This window comes from Pseudophryne corroboree, chromosome 9, assembly GCF_028390025.1.
Source record: "Pseudophryne corroboree isolate aPseCor3 chromosome 9, aPseCor3.hap2, whole genome shotgun sequence".
In the NCBI taxonomy this organism is placed as follows: Eukaryota; Metazoa; Chordata; class Amphibia; order Anura; family Myobatrachidae; genus Pseudophryne; species Pseudophryne corroboree.
Window position 1 is genome coordinate 70,659,491 of NC_086452.1, and position 18,849 is coordinate 70,678,339.

General features: G+C 51.3%; 1 protein-coding gene across 1 annotated transcript in view; it reads right to left on the bottom strand.

Moving 5' to 3' along the window:
* RAD54L (RAD54 like) overlaps positions 1 to 18,849 on the bottom strand; it is a 94,126-nt gene that overhangs the window by 34,787 nt on the left and 40,490 nt on the right. Inside the window, exons 13-14 of the mRNA XM_063939505.1 lie at positions 18,180 to 18,290; positions 17,931 to 18,054 (exon numbers count right to left, since the gene is read on the bottom strand). Coding sequence (XP_063795575.1) covers positions 17,931 to 18,054; positions 18,180 to 18,290 — 235 coding nt within the window. The remainder of the gene's footprint in view (positions 1 to 17,930; positions 18,055 to 18,179; positions 18,291 to 18,849) is intronic.

The following is an 18,849-nucleotide window of genomic DNA, read 5'->3' on the forward strand; positions in this document are numbered from 1 at the left end:
TTCTGGACTGTGTCCAGGATCATCCCTAGGAACATAAGACGAGTCGTCGGAATCAGCTGCGATTTTGGAATATTGAGAATCCAATCGTGCTGCCGCAACACTACCTGAGATAGTGCTACACCAACCTCCAACTGTTCCCTGGATCTTACCCTTATCAGGGAATCGTCCAAGTAAGGGATAACTAAAATTCCCTTCCTTCGAAGGAGTATCATCATTTCGGCCATTACCTTGGTAAAGACCCGGGGTGCCGTGGACCATCCATACGGCAGCGTCTGAAACTGATAGTGACAGTTCTGTACCACAAACCTGAGGTACCCTTGGTGAGAAGGGTAAATTGGGACATGAAGGTAAGCATCCTTGATGTCCCGAGACATCATGTAGTCCCCTTCTTCCAGGTTCGCAATCACTGCTCTGAGTGACTCAATCTTGAATTTGAACCTCCGTATGTAAGTGTTCAAGATTTTAGATTTAGAATCGGTCTCACCGAGCCGTCCGGCTTCGGTACCACAACAGTGTGGAATAATACCCCGTTCCCTGTTGCAGGAGGGGTACCTTGATTATCACCTGCTGGGAATACAGCTTGTGAATGGCTTCCAAAACTGCCTCCCTGTCAGAGGGAGACATCGGTAAAGCCGACTTTAGGAAACGGCGAGGGGGAGACGTCTCGAATTCCAATTTCTACCCCTGAGATATCACCTGAAGGATCCAGGGGTCTACTTGCGAGTGAGCCCACTGCGCGCTGAAATTCATTGAGACGGGCCCCCACCGTGCCTGATTCTGCTTGTAAAGCCCCAGCGTCATACTGAGGGCTTGACAGAGGCGGGAGAGGGCTTCTGTTCCTGGGAACTGGCTGATTTCTGCAGCCTTTTTCCTCTCCCTCTGTCACAGGGCAGAAATGAGGAACCTTTTGTCCGCTTGCCCACGAAAGGACTGCGCCTGATAATACGGCGTCTTCTCATGTTGAGAGGCGACCTGGGGTACAAACGTGGATTTCCCAGCTGTTGCCGTGGCCACCAGGTCTGAAAGACCGACCCCAAATAACTCCTCCCCTTAATAAGGCAATACTTCCAAATGCCGTTTGGAATCCGCATCACCTGACCACTGTCGTGTCCATAACCCTCTACTGGCAGAAAAGGACAACGCACTTAGACTTGATGCCAGTCGGCAAATATTCCGCTGTGCATCACGCATATATAGAAATGCATCTTTTAAATGCTCTATAGGCAATAATATACTGTCCCTATCTAGGGTATCAATATTTTCAGTCAGGGAATCCGACCACGCCAACCCAGCACTGCACATCCAGGCTGAGGCGATTGCTGGTCGCAGTAGAACACCAGTATGTGTGTAAATACATTTTAGGATACCCTCCTGCTTTCTATCAGCAGGATCCTTAAGGGCGGCCATCTCAGGAGAGGGTAGAGCCCTTGTTCTTACAAGCGTGTGAGCGCTTTATCCACCCTAGGGGGTGTTTCCCAACGCACCCTAACCTCTGGCGGGAAAGGATATAATGCCAATAACATTTTAGAAATTATCAGTTGTTATCGGGGGAAACCCACGCATCATCACACACCTCATTTAATTTCTCAGATTCAGGAAAACTACAGGTAGTTTTTCCTCACCGAACATAATACCCCTTTTTGGTGGTACTCGTATTATCAGAAATGTGTAAAACATTTTTCATTGCCTCAAACATGTAACGTGTGGCCCTACTGGAAGTCACATTTGTCTCTTCACCGTCGACACTGGAGTCAGTATCCGTGTCGGCGTCTATATCTGCCATCTGAGGTAACGGGCGCTTTAGAGCCCCTGACGGCCTATGAGACGTCTGGACAGGCACAAGCTGAGTAGCCGGCTGTCTCATGTCAACCACTGTCTTTTATACAGAGCTGACACTGTCACGTAATTCCTTCCAACAGTTCATCCACTCAGGTGTCGACCCCCTAGGGGGTGACATCACTATTACAGGCAATCTGCTCCGTCTCCACATCATTTTTCTCCTCATACATGTCGACACAAACGTACCGACACACAGCACACACACAGGGAATGCTCTGATAGAGGACAGGACCCCACTAGCCCTTTGGGGAGACAGAGGGAGAGTTTGCCAGCACACACCAGAGCGCTATATATATACAGGGATAACCTTATATAAGTGTTTTTCCCCTTATAGCTGCTGTATTATTTAATACTAGGTGCTTCATCGCGCCCTACGGGCGCTCTTCACACTGTCGCAAGGGACTACGCCCCTTTAACCCTTGCATGCTTATATGGGGTTCAATATTTGTATTATATGGAGTATTACCTGCATTCCTTTGTTAGTGGTTAAATATTGCACAATGAAAGGGCGTGCGATGGTGAAGGAGGCGCAGCCCCTTGCGACGGCATGAACAGCACCTGCAGGGCATGATGTACAGAATGACCGGGTGCGGGGGGGACTGCGGATAGGGGAGGGTGTCTGTAGATGCTGCAGGTGGAGGGGGGGGGGGGGCAGATGCAAGGGGGCCCGGATGGGGAAGGGTTGGGAGGTGCTGCGGGTGGGGGAGAGACAGAAGAGTGGGGGCTGTAGATGGGGGAGGGGTCCGGAGGCACTGCAGGTGGGGGAGGGGCAGGGGTGCCACGGGGGAGGGGCAGGTGCAGGGATGTTGCGGATGGGTGAAGGGTTCCGGAGGTGCTGTGGGATGGGAAGAGGCGGGGGTGCCAGGGGTGGGGTAGGGGGTCCGGAGGCACCGCGGTGGGGGAGAGGCAGGTGCGGCGGACGGGGAAGGGGGTCCGGAGGCTCTGCAGGTGGTGGAGGGGCAAGTGCGGTGGGTGGGTGAGGGGGGGACCGCGAATGGAGGAGGGTGTCTGCAGATGCTGTGGGTGGAGGGGGGCAGGTGTGGGGGCACTGGGGGGAGACATATATGGGGGGTGGATGGTGGAGGGGGTCTGGAGGTGCTGTGTGTGGTGGAGGGGTGGGGGAGTGGGAGCCGCTGATGGTGTAGGGGGTCTGGAGGCACAGCGTGTGGGGGAGGGGTGGAGTGTCGCATGTGGTGGAGGAGAAGGTGCGGAGGTGTGGTGCATTGGGGAGGGGTCTGGAGGCGCTGCGGGTACTGTACCTGCCAAAAAGGTAGTTGGAGGGTATGCAGTAACAGGGCCAGGACAGGGGTGACAGGGTCAGAACAGGGGTGACGGGGCCAGGACAGGGGTGACGGGGCCAGGACAGGGGTGACAGGGCAAGGACAGGGGTGACGGGGCAAGGACAGAAATGACAGGGACAGGATAGGGGTGACAGGGCAAGGGTAGGGGCGGCAGGACCAGGATTTGGTTGACAGGGCCAGGATAGGGGTGACAGGGCCAGGATAAGGGTGACAGGGCCAGGATAAGGGTGAAAGGGCCAGGATAAGGGTGACAGGGCAAGGCCAGGGGTGACAGGGACATGACAGAACACAGGGCACGGGAGAGATTGGTATTAGGGACAAAACAGTGGTGACAGACAGATGTGTCTTACCGGAGTCACTGCTGCTGGCTGCTGCTGTTCCACTCCAACCTGTTTGGATCTGCTGCTGGTAGAGACTTGGCATGGTTGACTCTCTCAGGCTGGAGTCCTGCTTCCTCTGCCCGTCCGCATCCCCCCCCCCCCCCCCCCACTCCTCAGTCACACACCGCGGACCTCGCGCGGCTTCCGGGCACCGTGGTAAGGGGAGACTTGGAGTGACTGGTTAGCCCCCAGGAGACGCTGCGGCTGGAGGGAGGAGTTGGTCATAGCATGCACGCGGCGCGGACCTCGCAGCTGCCGGGCACTGTGGTAAGGGGAGACTGGGAGTGACTGGTTAGCCCCCAGGAGACGCTGCGGCTGGAGGGAGGAGGGGGTCGGAGCCTGCAAGCAGCGCGGACTTCTGCAGCGCTGCCCGCCGGCTAAAGTGTGTGAAGGAGCTGGGCGCACCTCACTGCGGGCGGAAGCGCTGCAGCTAGCGGTGGGGTTGCCGGGGCTGGAGATAACAGAGGCAGTACGTAACCTGCACAGCGGCAGGTGCCCCACAAAACTGCAGCTAAGAAGTGTGGAATGTGCCAGAAAGTGACCCTGCTGAGTATGCTGATGTGGGTGGTCAAGTACACAGTGAGCCGGTGCCCGTCTGTTTGTATGGCATAGCCCCTCACACACCTCCATACCTCCCAACTGTCCAGATTTTCGCGGGACAGTCCCATTTTTTGGGGTCTGCCCCACTGTCCCACCCGCGGGCCGCAGTGTCCCGCGGTTGGGGGGGGGGCAGTTGGGAAGCTCCTGTACTCGCTGTTCTGCTTAGCATGCACACAGCGTCTATTTAGTGGAGACAGAGGGAGAGGGGGCATCAGGGGGTACGGATTAAGGGTGGGCCCAGGGGGTACGTACCCCGGGCCTCACAGTTTTAAGGGGGCCCCCAGCTGGAGTAGCTCTGTCCCAGCTCTGAAGCTCCCCCGTCCTGCCAGTAACAGCAGCAGCATTGTCCTACAGTCAGCACATGCTGCTGCGTGTTTGCAGGTCTGTGGTGTAGCAGGGAGGCAGCAGCCTCCCTGCTTTCTTCTGCCTGTGCGGGTGTGTAGGGGGGAGCAACCACCCCCTCTGGATTTACCCCTAGCTGAGGGGCTAAAATCCCATAAAAAAAAAAATCCCGGAATTTGCATAAGGGGGCGTGGCCACGAGGGCCGCAATTATGCCATGCCCCTAAACCCACAGCAGGCACAGCAATGAGATAGGGTTCCGGTCTAAAGTGCCCTGGGCCCCCCGGACTCATAATCCGCCGCTGGGGGCATGCCAGCAGCTCACAGAGCGCTGGGCATGCCCCCTCACTGACGAAAACAGGGCGTGGCTCGCGATCGCGAGTCCACCCGTGAAGCCACGCCCCCTTTCCCGTTGGCCATGCCCCCTTTTTGCTGTGCGTGTGTCCCTCCTGCCTGAAGAAAGTTGGGAGGTATGCACCCCTGCTTGTGCCATGCCCATACCATCTGCTCCTGCTCCAAGTCTCCTATAGATTTGCCCAGATCTGTGACTCATTTGACTAACTCCGCCCAGTGTTTTGACTCCGCCCAGCGTTAGCAAATGAAGCACAAAGTCACAGATCTGGGCTATTATATAGGAGACTGCGCCTAATTAGTGCCCCCCTCTCTTTTTTAACCCTTTCTGTAGTGTAGTGACTGCAGCGGAGAGCCAGGGAGCTTCCCTCCAACGGAGCTGTGAGGGAAAATGGCGCCAGTGTGCTGAGGAGATAAGGCCGCCGAGAAGGGGGCGGAGCCTATCTCCCGTTTTTCTGTGTATTCTGGCAGGGGTTAAATTCATCCATATAGTCCAGGAGCTATATGTGATGCATTTTTTGCCATCCAAGGTGTTTTTATTGCGTCTCAGGGCGCCCCCCCCCCCAGCGCCCTGCACCCTCAGTGACCAGAGTGTGAAGTGTGCTGAGAGCAATGGCGCACAGCTGCAGTGCTGTGCGCTACCTTGTTGAAGACAGGACGTCTTCTGCCGCCGATTTTCCGGACCTCTTCTGTCTTCTGGCTCTGTAAGGGGGCCGGCGGCGCGGCTCTGGGACCTATCCATGGCTGGGCCTGTGATCGGTCCCTCTGGAGCTAATGTCCAGTAGCCTAAGAAGCCCAATTCACTCTGCACGCAGTTGAGTTCGCTTCTTCTCCCCTTAGTCCCTCGATGCAGTGAGCCTGTTGCCAGCAGGACTCACTGAAAATAAAAAACCTAAACTTAAACTTTTCACTAAGCAGCTCAGGAGAGCCACCTAGTGTGCACCCTTCTCGTTCGGGCACAAAAATCTAACTGAGGCTTGGCGGAAGGTCATGGGGGGAGGAGCCAGTGCACACCAGGTAGTCTTAAAGCTTTTACTTTTGTGCCCAGTCTCCTGCAGAGCCGCTAATCCCCATGGTCCTTACGGAGTCCCCAGCATCCACTAGGACGTCAGAGAAAGTAGGAAATATTTCCAAAACAGAAAAAAATAAGATTTTAAACCTACCGGTAAATCTTTTTCTCCTAGTCCGTAGAGGATGCTGGGGACTCCATAAGGACCATGGGGATAGACGGGCTCCGCAGGAGACATGGGCACTAAAAAGAACTTTAGATATGTGCACTGGCTCCTCCCTCTATGCCCCTCCTCCAGACCTCAGTTAGAGAAACTGTGCCCAGAGGAGACGGACAGTACGAGGAAAGGATTTTGGTAATCCAAGAGCAAGATTCATACCAGCCCACACCATCCACACCGTATAACCTGGAATATACGAACCAGTCAACAGTATGAAATAACCAGCATCAGTCAAAGACTGATCAAAACTGTAACATAACCCTTTATGCAAGCAATAACTATATACAAGTCTTGCAGAATGTTGTCCGCACTGGGACGGGCGCCCAGCATCCTCTACGGACTAGGAGAAAAAGATTTACCGGTAGGTGTAAAATCTTATTTTCTCTTACGTCCTAGAGGATGCTGGGGACTCCGTAAGGACCATGGGGATTATACCAAAGCTCCAAAACGGGCGAGAGAGTGCGGATGACTCTGCAGCACCGATTGAGCAAACATGAGGTCCTCATCAGCCAGGGTATCAAACTTGTAGAATTTAGCAAAAGTGTTTGAACCCGACCAAGTCGCCTCTCGGCAAAGCTGTAATGCCGAGATGCCCCGGTCAGCCGCCCAAGAAGAGCCCACCTTCCTAGTGGAATGGGCCTTTACCGAATTTGGTAACGGCAATCCATCCGTAGAATGAGCTGCTGAATCATGTTACAGATCCAGCGAGCAATAGTCTGCTTAGAAGCAGGAGCGCCAACCTTGTTAGCTGCATACAGGACAAACAGTGCCTCTGTTTTCCTAACCCGAGCCGTTCTGGCTACATATATTTTCAATGCCCTGACCACATCAAGGGACTCAGAATCCTCCAAGTCCCACGTAGCCACAGGCACCACAATAGGTTGGTTCATATGAAAAGAGGAAACCACCTTAGGCAAAAATTGAGGACGAGTCCGCAACTCAGCTCTATCCACATGGAAAATCAGATAGGGGCTTTTGTGAGACAAAGCCGCCAATTCGGACACCCGCCTTGCAGATGCCAAGGCCAACAACATGACCACCTTCCAAGTGAGATACTTTAATTCCACCGTTTGAAGCGGCTCAAACCAGTGAGACTTAAGGAACCGTAACACCACATTAAGGTCCCAGGGTGCGACTGGAGGCACAAAAGGAGGCTGGATATGCAGCACTCCCTTCACAAAAGTCTGGATTTCTGGGAGAGAAGCCAATTCCTTCTGAAAGAAAATGGATAGGGCCGAAAGCTGGACTTTAATGGAGCCTAATTTTAGGCCCAAATTCACTCCAGTCTGGAGGAAGTGAAGAAAACGGCCCAGATGGAATTCTTCCGGAGGAGCATTCTTGGACTCATACCAAGACACATACTTCCTCCATATACGGTGATGATGTTTCGCCGTCACCTCCTTCCTAGCCTTTATCAGGGTAGGAATGACCTCATCCGGAATGCCCTTTTCAGCTAGGATCCGGCGTTCAACCGCCAAGCCGTCAAACGCAGCCGCGGTAAGTCTTGGAATAGACAGGGCCCCTGTGGCAACAGGTCCTCTCTGAGAGGAAGAGGCCACGGATCTTCTGTGAGCATTTGCTGCAGATCCGGATACCAGGCCCTTTGAGGACAATCTGGAACAATGAGAATTGTCTGTACTCCTCTTCGTCTTATGATTCTCAATATCTTTGAGATGAGAGGAAGAGGAGGGAACACATAGACCGACTGGAACACCCACGGTGTCACCAGGGCGTCCACTGCTACCACCTGAGGGTCCCTTGACCTGGCGCAATACCTTGGAAGCTTCTTGTTGAGGTGTGACGCCATCATGTCTATTTGAGGCAGTCCCCACTGACTTGTAATCTCTGCAGAGACTTCCTGATGAAGTCCCCACTCTCTGGGATGTAGATCGTGTCTGCTGAGGAAGTCTGCTTCCCAGTTGTCCACTCCCGGAATGAAGACTGCTGTCAGAGCGCTTACATGATTTTCCGCCCAGCGAAGAATCCTGGTGGCTTCTGCCATTGCCACACTGCTCTTTGTTCCGCCTTGGCGGTTTACATGAGCCACTGCGGTGATGTTGTCTGACTGAAACAGAACCGGTAGGTTGCGAAGCAAATTCTCCGCTTGACGAAGGCCGTTGTATACGGCCCTTAATTCCAGTACGTTGATGTGTAGACAAGCCTCCTGGCTTGACCACAGACCTTGGAAGTTTCTTTCCAGTGTGACTGCTCCCCATCCTCGGAGGCTCGCGTCTGTGGTTACCAGAACCCAGTCCTGAATGGCGAACCTGCGATCCTCTAGAAGGTGAGCACTCTGCAGCCACCACAGGAGAGATATCCTGGCCCTGGGGGACAGGCTGATCATCTGATGAATATGTAGATGTGACCCGGACCACTTGTCCAGAAGGTCCCACTGAAAAGTCCTCGCATGGAACCTGCCGAATGGAATGGCCTCGTTAGACGCCACCATCTTTCCCAGAACTCGAGTGCATTGATGCACTGACACCCTTTTCGACTTCAACAGGTCCCTGACCAAGTTCTGGAGTTCCTGGGCCTTTTCCATCGGGAGAAAAACCCTTTTCTGTTCTGTATCCAGAATCATGCCTAAGAAAGGGAAACGGGTCGTTGGAACCAACTGTGACATTGGGAGATCGAGAATCCAGCCGTGCTGCTGCAACACCCTCAGGGAGAGTGATACGCTGTTCAGCAACTGCTCTCTCGATCTCGCTTTTCTTAGGAGATCGTCCAAGTACGGGATAATTGTGACTCCCTGCATGCGCAGGAGCACCATACTTTCCGCCATTACCTTGGTGAAAACCCTTGGGGCCGTGGAAAGCCCAAACGGCAACGTCTGAAATTGGTAATGACAATCCTGTACAGCAAATCTCAGGAACGCCTGATGAGGAGGATATATGGGGACATGAAGGTATGCATCCTTTATGTCCAGGGACACCATATAATCCCCCCCCCCCCTCCAGGCTGGCGATGACCGCTCTGAGCGATTCCATCTTGAACTTGAACCTTTTTAAGTATAGGTTTAAGGATTTTAAATTCAGAATGGGTCTGACCGAACCGTCCAGTTTCGGGACCACAAACAGGGTTGAGTAATACCCCATCCCCTGCTGAAGCAGGGGAACTTTGACCACCACTTGTTGAAGACACAATTTTTGAATTGCACTTAAAACTACCTCCCTCTCTGGGGAAGAAGCCGGAAGGGCCGATTAGAAAAACCGGCAAGAAGGCACCTCTTCGAATTCCAGCTTGTAACCCTGGGAAACAATGTCAATTGCCCAGGGATCCACCTGTGATTGAACCCAGACATGGCTGAAAAGTCGAAGACGTGCCCCCACTGGGGCGGACTCCCTCAGCGGAGCCCCAGCGTCATGCGGTGGATTTTGTAGAAGCCGGGGAGGACTTCTGCTCCTGCGAACTAGCTGTAGTTGGCAGCTTTTTCCCATTGCCCTTACCTCTGGCTAAAAAAAGGAAGATCCCCGTACTCTCTTGGATTTATGCGACCGAAAGGACTGCATCTGATAATGTGGCGTTTTCTTAGGCTGTGAAGAAACATAAGGCAAAAAAGTTGATTTACCTGCAGTAGCTGTGGAAACCAGGTCCGTGAGACCTTCCCCAAATAAGTCCTCACCCTTGTAAGGCAAAACCTCCATATGCCTCTTCGAGTCGGCATCACCCGTACATTGTCAGGTCCATAGGGCTCGCCTAGCAGAAATCGCCATAGCGTTGGCTCTGGAACCCAGTAGGCCAACGTCTCTCTGAGCATCTCTTATATAGGACAGCATCCTTAATATGACCCAGGGTCAATAAAATGGTTTCCTTATCCAGCGTATCAATAGCAGCAGATAAGGTATCTGTCCACGCTGCTACAGCGCTACAAACCCAAGCCAACGCTATCGCCGGTCTGAGTAATGTACCAGTATGTGCGTAAATTGACTTCAAGGTAGTCTCCTACCTGCGATCAGCAGGATCCTTGAGGGTTGCGGTATCTTGAGATGGCAGCGCTACCTTTTTGGATAAGCGCGTCAACGCTTTGTCCACCCTTGGGGAGGATTCCCACCGTATCCTGTCCTTAGCCGGGAAAGGATACGCCATAAGAATCCTTTTGGGAATCTGCAGTTTCTTGTCTGGAGTTTCCCAAGCCCTTTCAAACAACTCATTTAGCTCATGTGAAGGGGGAAAAGTAACCTCAGGCTTCTTTTCTTTAACCATGTGGACCCTCGTGTCAGGTACAGAAAGGTCATCTGTTATATGCAACACATCTTTTATTGCAATAATCATATAATGAATACTTTTAGCCAATTTTGGCTGCAACTTAGCATCATCGTAGTCGACACTGGAGTCAGAATCCGTGTCGGTATCAGTGTCTACTACTTGGGATAGTGGGCGCTTTTGAGACCCAGAAGGTCCCTGCGACATAGTGAAAGGCAGGGCTTGACTCCCTGTACATTCCCTGGACTCTGCTTTGTCCAACCTTTTGTGTAATAAATTCACATTTGCATTTAAAACATTCCACATATCCAACCAGTCAGGTGTCGGCGTTGCCGACGGAGACACCACACTCATTTGCTCCACCTCCTCCCTAGAAGAGCCTTCCGCTTCAGACATGCCGACACACACGTACCGACACCCCACATACTCAGGGAAATCTCTAATCTGGAGACAGTTCCCCAACAAGGCCCTTTGGAGAGACAGAGAGAGAGTATGCCAGCACACACCCAGCGCCAATGACCCTGGAAAAAATTCCCAGATATATATAGCGCTTTTATATATATATATATATATATATATATATATATATATATATATATATATATATTTACCGCGCCAAAGTATGTGCCCCCCCCCCCCCCCCCCCCCTTCTTTAGAAACCCTCTGTCACCGTGTTCAGCAGGGGAGAGTCCGGGGAGCCAGCTTCTCAGCGGTGTGCTGTGGAGAAAATGGCGCTGGTTAGTGCTGAGGGATCAAGCTCCGCCCCCTCTGAGGCGGGCTTCGGTCCCGCTCGATTTCTTTAAAAACTGGCGGGGGATTTCCTATATACAGCCCTCAGAGCCTATATATATTGTTTGGCCAGTCCTAGAGGTTTAAAATTGCTGCCCAGGGCGCCCACCCTGCGCCCTGCACCCACCAGTGCCTGCCGTGTGTGTTGTGTGTGGGAGCAATGGCGCACAACGGTAACGCTGCGCGTTACCTCAGAGAAGATCTGAAGTCTTCTGCCGCCTCTGAAGTCTTCTATCTTCTTATACTCACCCGGCTTCTATCTTCCGGTTCTGTGAGGACGGCGGTGCGGCTCCGGGACGAACGGCAAGGGAAGACCTGCGTTCCGACTCCCTCTGGAGCTAATGGTGTCCAGTAGCCTAAGAAGCAGAGCCTAGCATTTAAGTAGGTCTGCTTCTCTCTCATCAGTCCCACGATGCAGGGAGCCTGTTGCCAGCAGGGTTCCCTGAAAATAAAAAACCTAACAAAATTCTTTCTTCCAGAGAAACTCAGGAGAGCTCTCTGTAGTGCACCCAGTCTCCTCTGGGCACAGTATCAAACTGAGGTCTGGAGGAGGGGCATAGAGGGAGGAGCCAGTGCACACCCATATCTAAAGTTCTTTTTAGTGTCCATGTCTCCAGCGGAGCCCGTCTATCCCCATGGTCCTTACGGAGTCCCCAGCATCCTCTAGGACGTAAGAGAAAATAAGAATTTACTTACCGATAATTCTATTTCTCGGAGTCCGTAGTGGATGCTGGGGTTCCTGAAAGGACCATGGGGAATAGCGGCTCCGCAGGAGACAGGGCACAAAAAAGTAAAGCTTTACTAGGTCAGGTGGTGTGCACTGGCTCCTCCCCCTATGACCCTCCTCCAGACTCCAGTTAGGTACTGTGCCCGGACGAGCATACACAATAAGGGAGGCATTTTGAATCCCGGGTAAGACTCATACCAGCCACACCAATCACACCGTACAACTTGTGATCTAAACCCAGTTAACAGTATGACAACAGAAAGGGCCTCTTAAAGATGGCTCCTTAACAATAACCCGAATTAGTTAACAATAACTATGTACAAGTATTGCAGATAATCCGCACTTGGGATGGGCGCCCAGCATCCACTACGGACTCCGAGAAATAGAATTATCGGTAAGTAAATTCTTATTTTCTCTATCGTCCTAAGTGGATGCTGGGGTTCCTGAAAGGACCATGGGGATTATACCAAAGCTCCCAAACGGGCGGGAGAGTGCGGATGACTCTGCAGCACCGAATGAGAGAACTCCAGGTCCTCCTTTGCCAGGGTATCAAATTTGTAAAATTTTACAAACGTGTTCTCCCCCGACCACGTAGCTGCTCGGCAGAGTTGTAATGCCGAGACCCCTCGGGCAGCCGCCCAAGATGAGCCCACCTTCCTTGTGGAGTGGGCTTTTACAGTTTTAGGCTGTGGCAGGCCTGCCACAGAATGTGCAAGTTGAATTGTGTTACAAATCCAACGAGCAATCGACTGCTTAGAAGCAGGTGCGCCCAACTTGTTGGGTGCATACAATATAAACAGCGAGTCAGATTTTCTGACTCCAGCCGTCCTTGCAATGTATATTTTTAAGGCTCTGACAACGTCCAACAACTTGGAGTCCTCCAAGTCGCTAGTGGCCGCAGGCACCACAATAGGTTGGTTCAGATGAAATGCTGATACCACTTTAGGGAGAAAATGCGGACGAGTCCGCAGTTCTGCCCTATCCGAATGGAAGATTAGATAAGGACTTTTATAAGATAAAGCCGCCAATTCAGATACTCTCCTGGCAGAGGCCAGGGCTAGTAACATAGTCACTTTCAATGTGAGATATTTCAAATCCACCTTTTTCAATGGTTCAAACCAATGGGATTTGAGGAAATCTAAAACTACATTTAGATCCCATGGTGCCACCGGAGGCACCACAGGAGGCTGTATATGCAGTACTCCCTTGACAAAAGTCTGGACCTCAGGGACAGAGGCCAATTCTTTTTGGAAGAATATTGACAGGGCCGAAATTTGAACCTTAATGGATCCCAATTTGAGACCCATAGATAATCCTGATTGCAGGAAATGTAGGAAACGACCCAGTTGGAATTCCTCCGTCGGAACCCTCCGATCCTCGCACCACGCTACATATTTTCGCCAAATGCGGTGATAATGTTTCACGGTGACTTCCTTCCGTGCCTTAATCAAGGTAGGAATGACTTCTTCTGGAATGCCTTTCCCTTTTAGGATCTGGCGTTCAACCGCCATGCCGTCAAACGCAGCCGCGGTAAGTCTTGAAAAAGACAGGGACCCTGCTGTAGCAGGTCCCTTCTCAGAGGTAGAGGCCACGGTTCGTCCGTGAGCATCTCTTGAAGTTCCGGATACCAAGTCCTTCTCGGCCAATCCGGAACCACTAGTATTGTTCTTACTCTTCTTTGCCGTATGATCTTCAATACCTTTGGTATGAGCGGCAGAGGAGGAAACACATACACTGACTGGTACACCCAAGGAGTTACCAGTGCGTCCACAGCTATTGCCTGTGGATCTCTTGACCTGGCGCAATATTTGTCCAGTTTCTTGTTGAGGCGAGACGCCATCATGTCTACAATTGGTCTTTCCCAACGGTCTATTAACATGTTGAAGACTTCTGGATGTAGACCCCACTCTCCCGGATGAAGATCGTGTCTGCTGAGGAAGTCTGCTTCCCAGTTGTCCACGCCCGGGATGAACACTGCTGACAGTGCTATCACGTGATTCTCCGCCCAGCGAAGAATCTTGGCAGCTTCTGCCATTGCACTCCTGCTTCTTGTGCCGCCCTGCCTGTTTACATGGGCGACCGCCGTGATGTTGTCCGACTGAATCAACACCGGCTTTCCTTGCAGGAGAAGTTCCGCCTGGCTTAGAGCATTGTAGATTGCTCTTAGTTCCAGAATGTTTATGTGAAGAGACTTTTCCAGACTCGTCCATACTCCCTGGAAGTTTCTTCCTTGTGTGACTGCTCCCCAGCCTCTCAGGCTGGCGTCCGTGGTCACCAGGATCCAATCCTGAATGCCGAATCTGCGGCCTTCTAATAGGTGAGCCTTCTGCAACCACCACAGAAGTGACACCCTTGTCTTTGGTGACAGGGTTATTCGCAGGTGCATCTGCAGATGCGACCCTGACCATTTGTCCAACAGATCCCTTTGGAATATTCTTGCATGGAATCTGCCGAATGGAATTGCTTCGTAAGAAGCCACCATTTTTCCCAGGACTCTTGTGCATTGATGTACTGACACTTTTCCTGGTTTTAGGAGGTTCCTGACCAGATCGGATAACTCCTTGGCTTTTTCCTCTGGAAGGAAAACCTTTTTCTGAACCGTGTCCAGAATCATTCCTAGGAACAGCAGACGAGTTGTCGGGATTAAATGGGATTTTGGAATATTCAGAATCCACCCGTGTTGTCTTAGCACCTCTTGAGATAGTGCTAAAGCTGTCTCCAGCTGTTCTCTGGACCTTGCCCTTATTAGGAGATCGTCCAAGTATGGGATAACTAATACGCCTTTTCTTCGAAGAAGAATCATCATCTCGGCCATTACCTTGGTAAAGACCCGAGGCGCCGTGGACAATCCGAACGGCAGCGTCTGAAACGGATAGTGACAGTTTTGAACAATGAACCTGAGGTACCCCTGGTGTGCGGGGTAAATCGGAACGTGTAGATACGCATCCTTGATGTCCAAGGATACCATAAAGTCCCCTTCTTCCAGGTTCGCTATCACTGCTCTGAGTGACTCCATCTTGAACTTGAACTTTTTTATGTAGAGGTTCAAGGACTTCAGATTTAGAATAGGCCTTACCGAGCCATCCGGCTTCGGTACCACAAATAGAGTGGAATAATACCCCTTTCCTTGTTGTAATAGGGGTACTTTGACTATCACCTGCTGAGCGTACAGCTTGTGAATGGCTTCCAACACCCTCTCCCTTTCGGAAGAGACGGTTGGTAAGGCAGACTTCAGGAAACGATGAGGAGGATCCGTCTCTAATTCCAACCTGTACCCCTGAGATATTATCTGCAGGATCCAGGGGTCTACCTGCGAGTGAGCCCACTGCGCGCTGTAATTTTTGAGACGGCCCCCCACTGTCCCCGAGTCCGCTTGAGAGGCCCCAGCGTCATGCTGAGGTTTTTGCAGGAGCCGGGGAGGGCTTCTGTTCCTGGGAAGGAGCTGCCTGTTGGTGTCTCTTCCCTCTTCCTCTGCCTCGTGGCAGGTACGACAAGCCCTTTGCTCTCTTATTTTTGTAGGAGCGAAAAGGCTGCGGTTGAAAGGTCGGTGCCTTTCTCTGTTGGGGAGTGACTTGAGGTAAAAAAGTGGATTTCCCGGCAGTAGCCGTGGCCACCAAGTCTGATAGACCAACTCCAAATAACTCCTCCCCTTTATACGGCAAAACCTCCATGTGACGTTTTGAATCCGCATCGCCTGTCCACTGTCGTGTCCATAAGGCTCTTCTGGCTGAAATGGACATAGCACTCACCCGAGATGCCAGTGTGCAAATATCCCTCTGTGCATCACGCATATAGATAAATGCATCCTTTATTTGTTCTAACGACAGTAAAACATTGTCCCTATCTAGGGTATCAATATTTTCAATCAGGGATTCTGACCAAACTACTCCAGTACTGCACATCCAGGCAGTTGCTATAGCTGGTCGTAGTATAACACCTGCATGTGTGTATATATTCTTTTGAATAACTTCCATCTTTCTATCTGATGGATCCTTAAGTGCGGCCGTCTCAGGAGAGGGTAACGCCACTTGTTTGGATAAGCGTGTGAGCGCCTTGTCCACCTTAGGGGGTGTTTCCCAGCGCGCCCTAACCTCTGGCGGGAAAGGGTATAATGCCAATAACTTTTTTGAAATTATCAACTTTTTATCAGGAGCAACCCACGCTTCATCACACACGTCATTTAATTCTTCTGATTCAGGAAAAACTGTTTGTAGTTTTTTCACACCATACATAATACCCTGTTTTACGGTATCTGTAGTATCAGCTAAATGTAACGTCTCCTTCATTGCCAAAATCATATAACGTGTGGCCCTACTGGAAAATACGTTTGAATTTCTACCGTCGTCACTGGAATCAGTGCCCGTGTCTGGGTCTGTGTCGACCGACTGAGGCAAAGGGCGTTTTACAGCCCCTGACGGTGTTTGAGGCGCCTGGACAGGCATTAATTGATTGTCCGGCCGCCTCATGTCCTCAACTGACTGTTTAAGGGAAGATAAACCATCACGTAATTCCACAAATAAAGGCATCCATTCTGGTGTCGACCCCCTGGGGGGTGACATCTGCATATTTGGCAATTGCTCCGCCTCCACACCAATATCGTCCTCATACATGTCGACACCACGTACCGACACACACCGCAAACTCACAGGGAATGCTCTAATGAAGACAGGACCCACTAGCCCTTTTGGGGAGACAGAGGGAGAGTCTGCCAGCACACACCACAAAGCGCTATATATACAAGGGATATCCTTATATTAAGTGCTCCCTTATAGCTGCTTTAATATATATATATATAGCCATTAATGTGCCCCCCCTCTCTGTTTTACCCTGTTTCTGTAGTGCAGTGCAGGGGAGAGACCTGGGAGCCGTTCTGACCAGCGGAGCTGTGACAGAAAATGGCGCCGTGTGCTGAGGAGATAGGCCCCGCCCCTTTTTCGGCGGGTTCTTCTCCCGCTATTTTTCCAGTCAGGCAGGGGTTAAATATCTCCATATAGCCCCTATGGGCTATATGTGAGGTATTTTTAGCCTTGTATAAGGTTTATATTTGCCTCTCAGAGCGCCCCCCCCCAGCGCTCTGCACCCTCAGTGACTGCCCAGTGAAGTGTGCTGAGAGGAAAATGGCGCACAGCTGCAGTGCTGTGCGCTACCTTATGAAGACTGAGGAGTCTTCAGCCGCCGTTTTCCGGACCTCTTCACGCTTCAGCATCTGCAAGGGGGTCGGCGGCGCGGCTCCGGGACCGGACTCCACGGCTGGGCCTGTGTTCGATCCCTCTGGAGCTAATGGTGTCCAGTAGCCAAGCAGCAAATCCACTCTGCATGCAGGTGAGTTTACTACTTTCCCCCTAAGTCCCACGTTGCAGTGATCCTGTTGCCAGCAGGACTCACTGTAAAGAAAAAAAAACCTAAACTAAACTTTCTCTAAGCAGCTCTTTAGGAGAGCCACCTAGATTGCACCCTTCTCGTTCGGGCACAAAATCTAACTGGAGTCTGGAGGAGGGTCATAGGGGGAGGAGCCAGTGCACACCACCTGACCTAGTAAAGCTTTACTTTTTTGTGCCCTGTCTCCTGCGGAGCCGCTATTCCCCATGGTCCTTTCAGGAACCCCAGCATCCACTTAGGACGATAGAGAAATAGGGATTTTTGTTGCTTACCGTAAAATCTCTCTTTCTTGGATTCCATCTGGGGGACACTGCGCACTTACTGATGGGTTAGAGTGTGTGGGAAAGGAGTTTGGCACAGAACCTACAAAAACGAACTCCTCCCCCCTCTAACCCCTCCCATCTCCAGCCTGACCAACAATTACCAGTTTTAGTTTTGTGCCTGGAGAGTGCAGGCACAGTTCTCCTTGCTATAGTTTTTAGTTTTCATACTTTTGGTTTGGAGATTGCCTCTGTTGGGCATCTAAACCCATCAGTAAGTACGCATCAGCCCCCAGATGGATGAAAGAGAAATAAGTTCAAGACTAAAATCATTGTCCAATCATATACCTGCCAAAGTCAGAACGAAAAATAATGAAAGGAGAGAATTGGAGGAAGTGAACGGATATAAAACCAACCGGAACAGGCCGGCTGTGCACGCACGCGGAACAGGCAGCGTGGTGTACTGTAGGAAGAGTTTATGAGAGAGAAGGAGGGAGAAGGAGGGAGAGGCAAGGAGTGGTCTTTTGGTACCTTCTCGACCTGCAGAGTTTCTCAAACAAGTCAAGTGTCTGCGTGTAGTTCGAGACCAGGACAACCTTGTCGCTGCTTGTGCTCCGGGTTACAGCCAGGATATAATCCAGCACCAGCATTTTACCTGGAAACAAAACCTACTTTAATGACAATAAGAATATAATGAGATTTACTACTTCCAGGAAGACTGCAGAGCCCCTGAGCGGTGCTGCTCCCATGTAAGATGATGGACACATCTGTTCCTCTCACCTGACAGCTGAGGTTCCACAGCCTTTGTGCTGTATCCAGGGGGAAAGAAGCTCAGAGCTCCCTGAAAACCGTCCTCTTCCTCCACACACTTATCATAGATCAGAGCGGGGTCTGCAGAGTAAAGAGATATGATCTTGTAGGACAGATCTCCGCTGAATATTCTGCCCCTGCAGAGAGAGGTAGACAGTTCCTGCACACAGCACCAGACACCAAGGGGCTGAAGCAGAGTGAGTACTACACCTCTTACATGAAATCGCTCTGCACATGCCCATAATGATGTGTGAATGCAAATGCTCCCATCCCTCATTCTACCGTATGTGCCTGCTTCTAGCATTCTGCACCTGGATGGGTGGGATGGGGCGTTCTAACAAGTACAGTAAGGGTGTGATCACACAATTCTCAACATAAGCAGCCCTGGTCAAAGATGAATATACGCCTGGTAAAGACGACTCATTTGTGCAGGAGTCACGGGCAGACAGTGGATGAGGACAACGGACACTGGTGCAGATGTATTAACCTGGAGAAGGCATAAGGAAGTGATAAACCAGTGATATGTGCAAGGTGATAAAGGCACCAGCAAATCAGCTCCAATATGTAAATTAACAGTTAGGATCTGATTGGCTGGTGCCTTTATCACCTTGCACATATCACTGGTTTATCACTTCCTTAT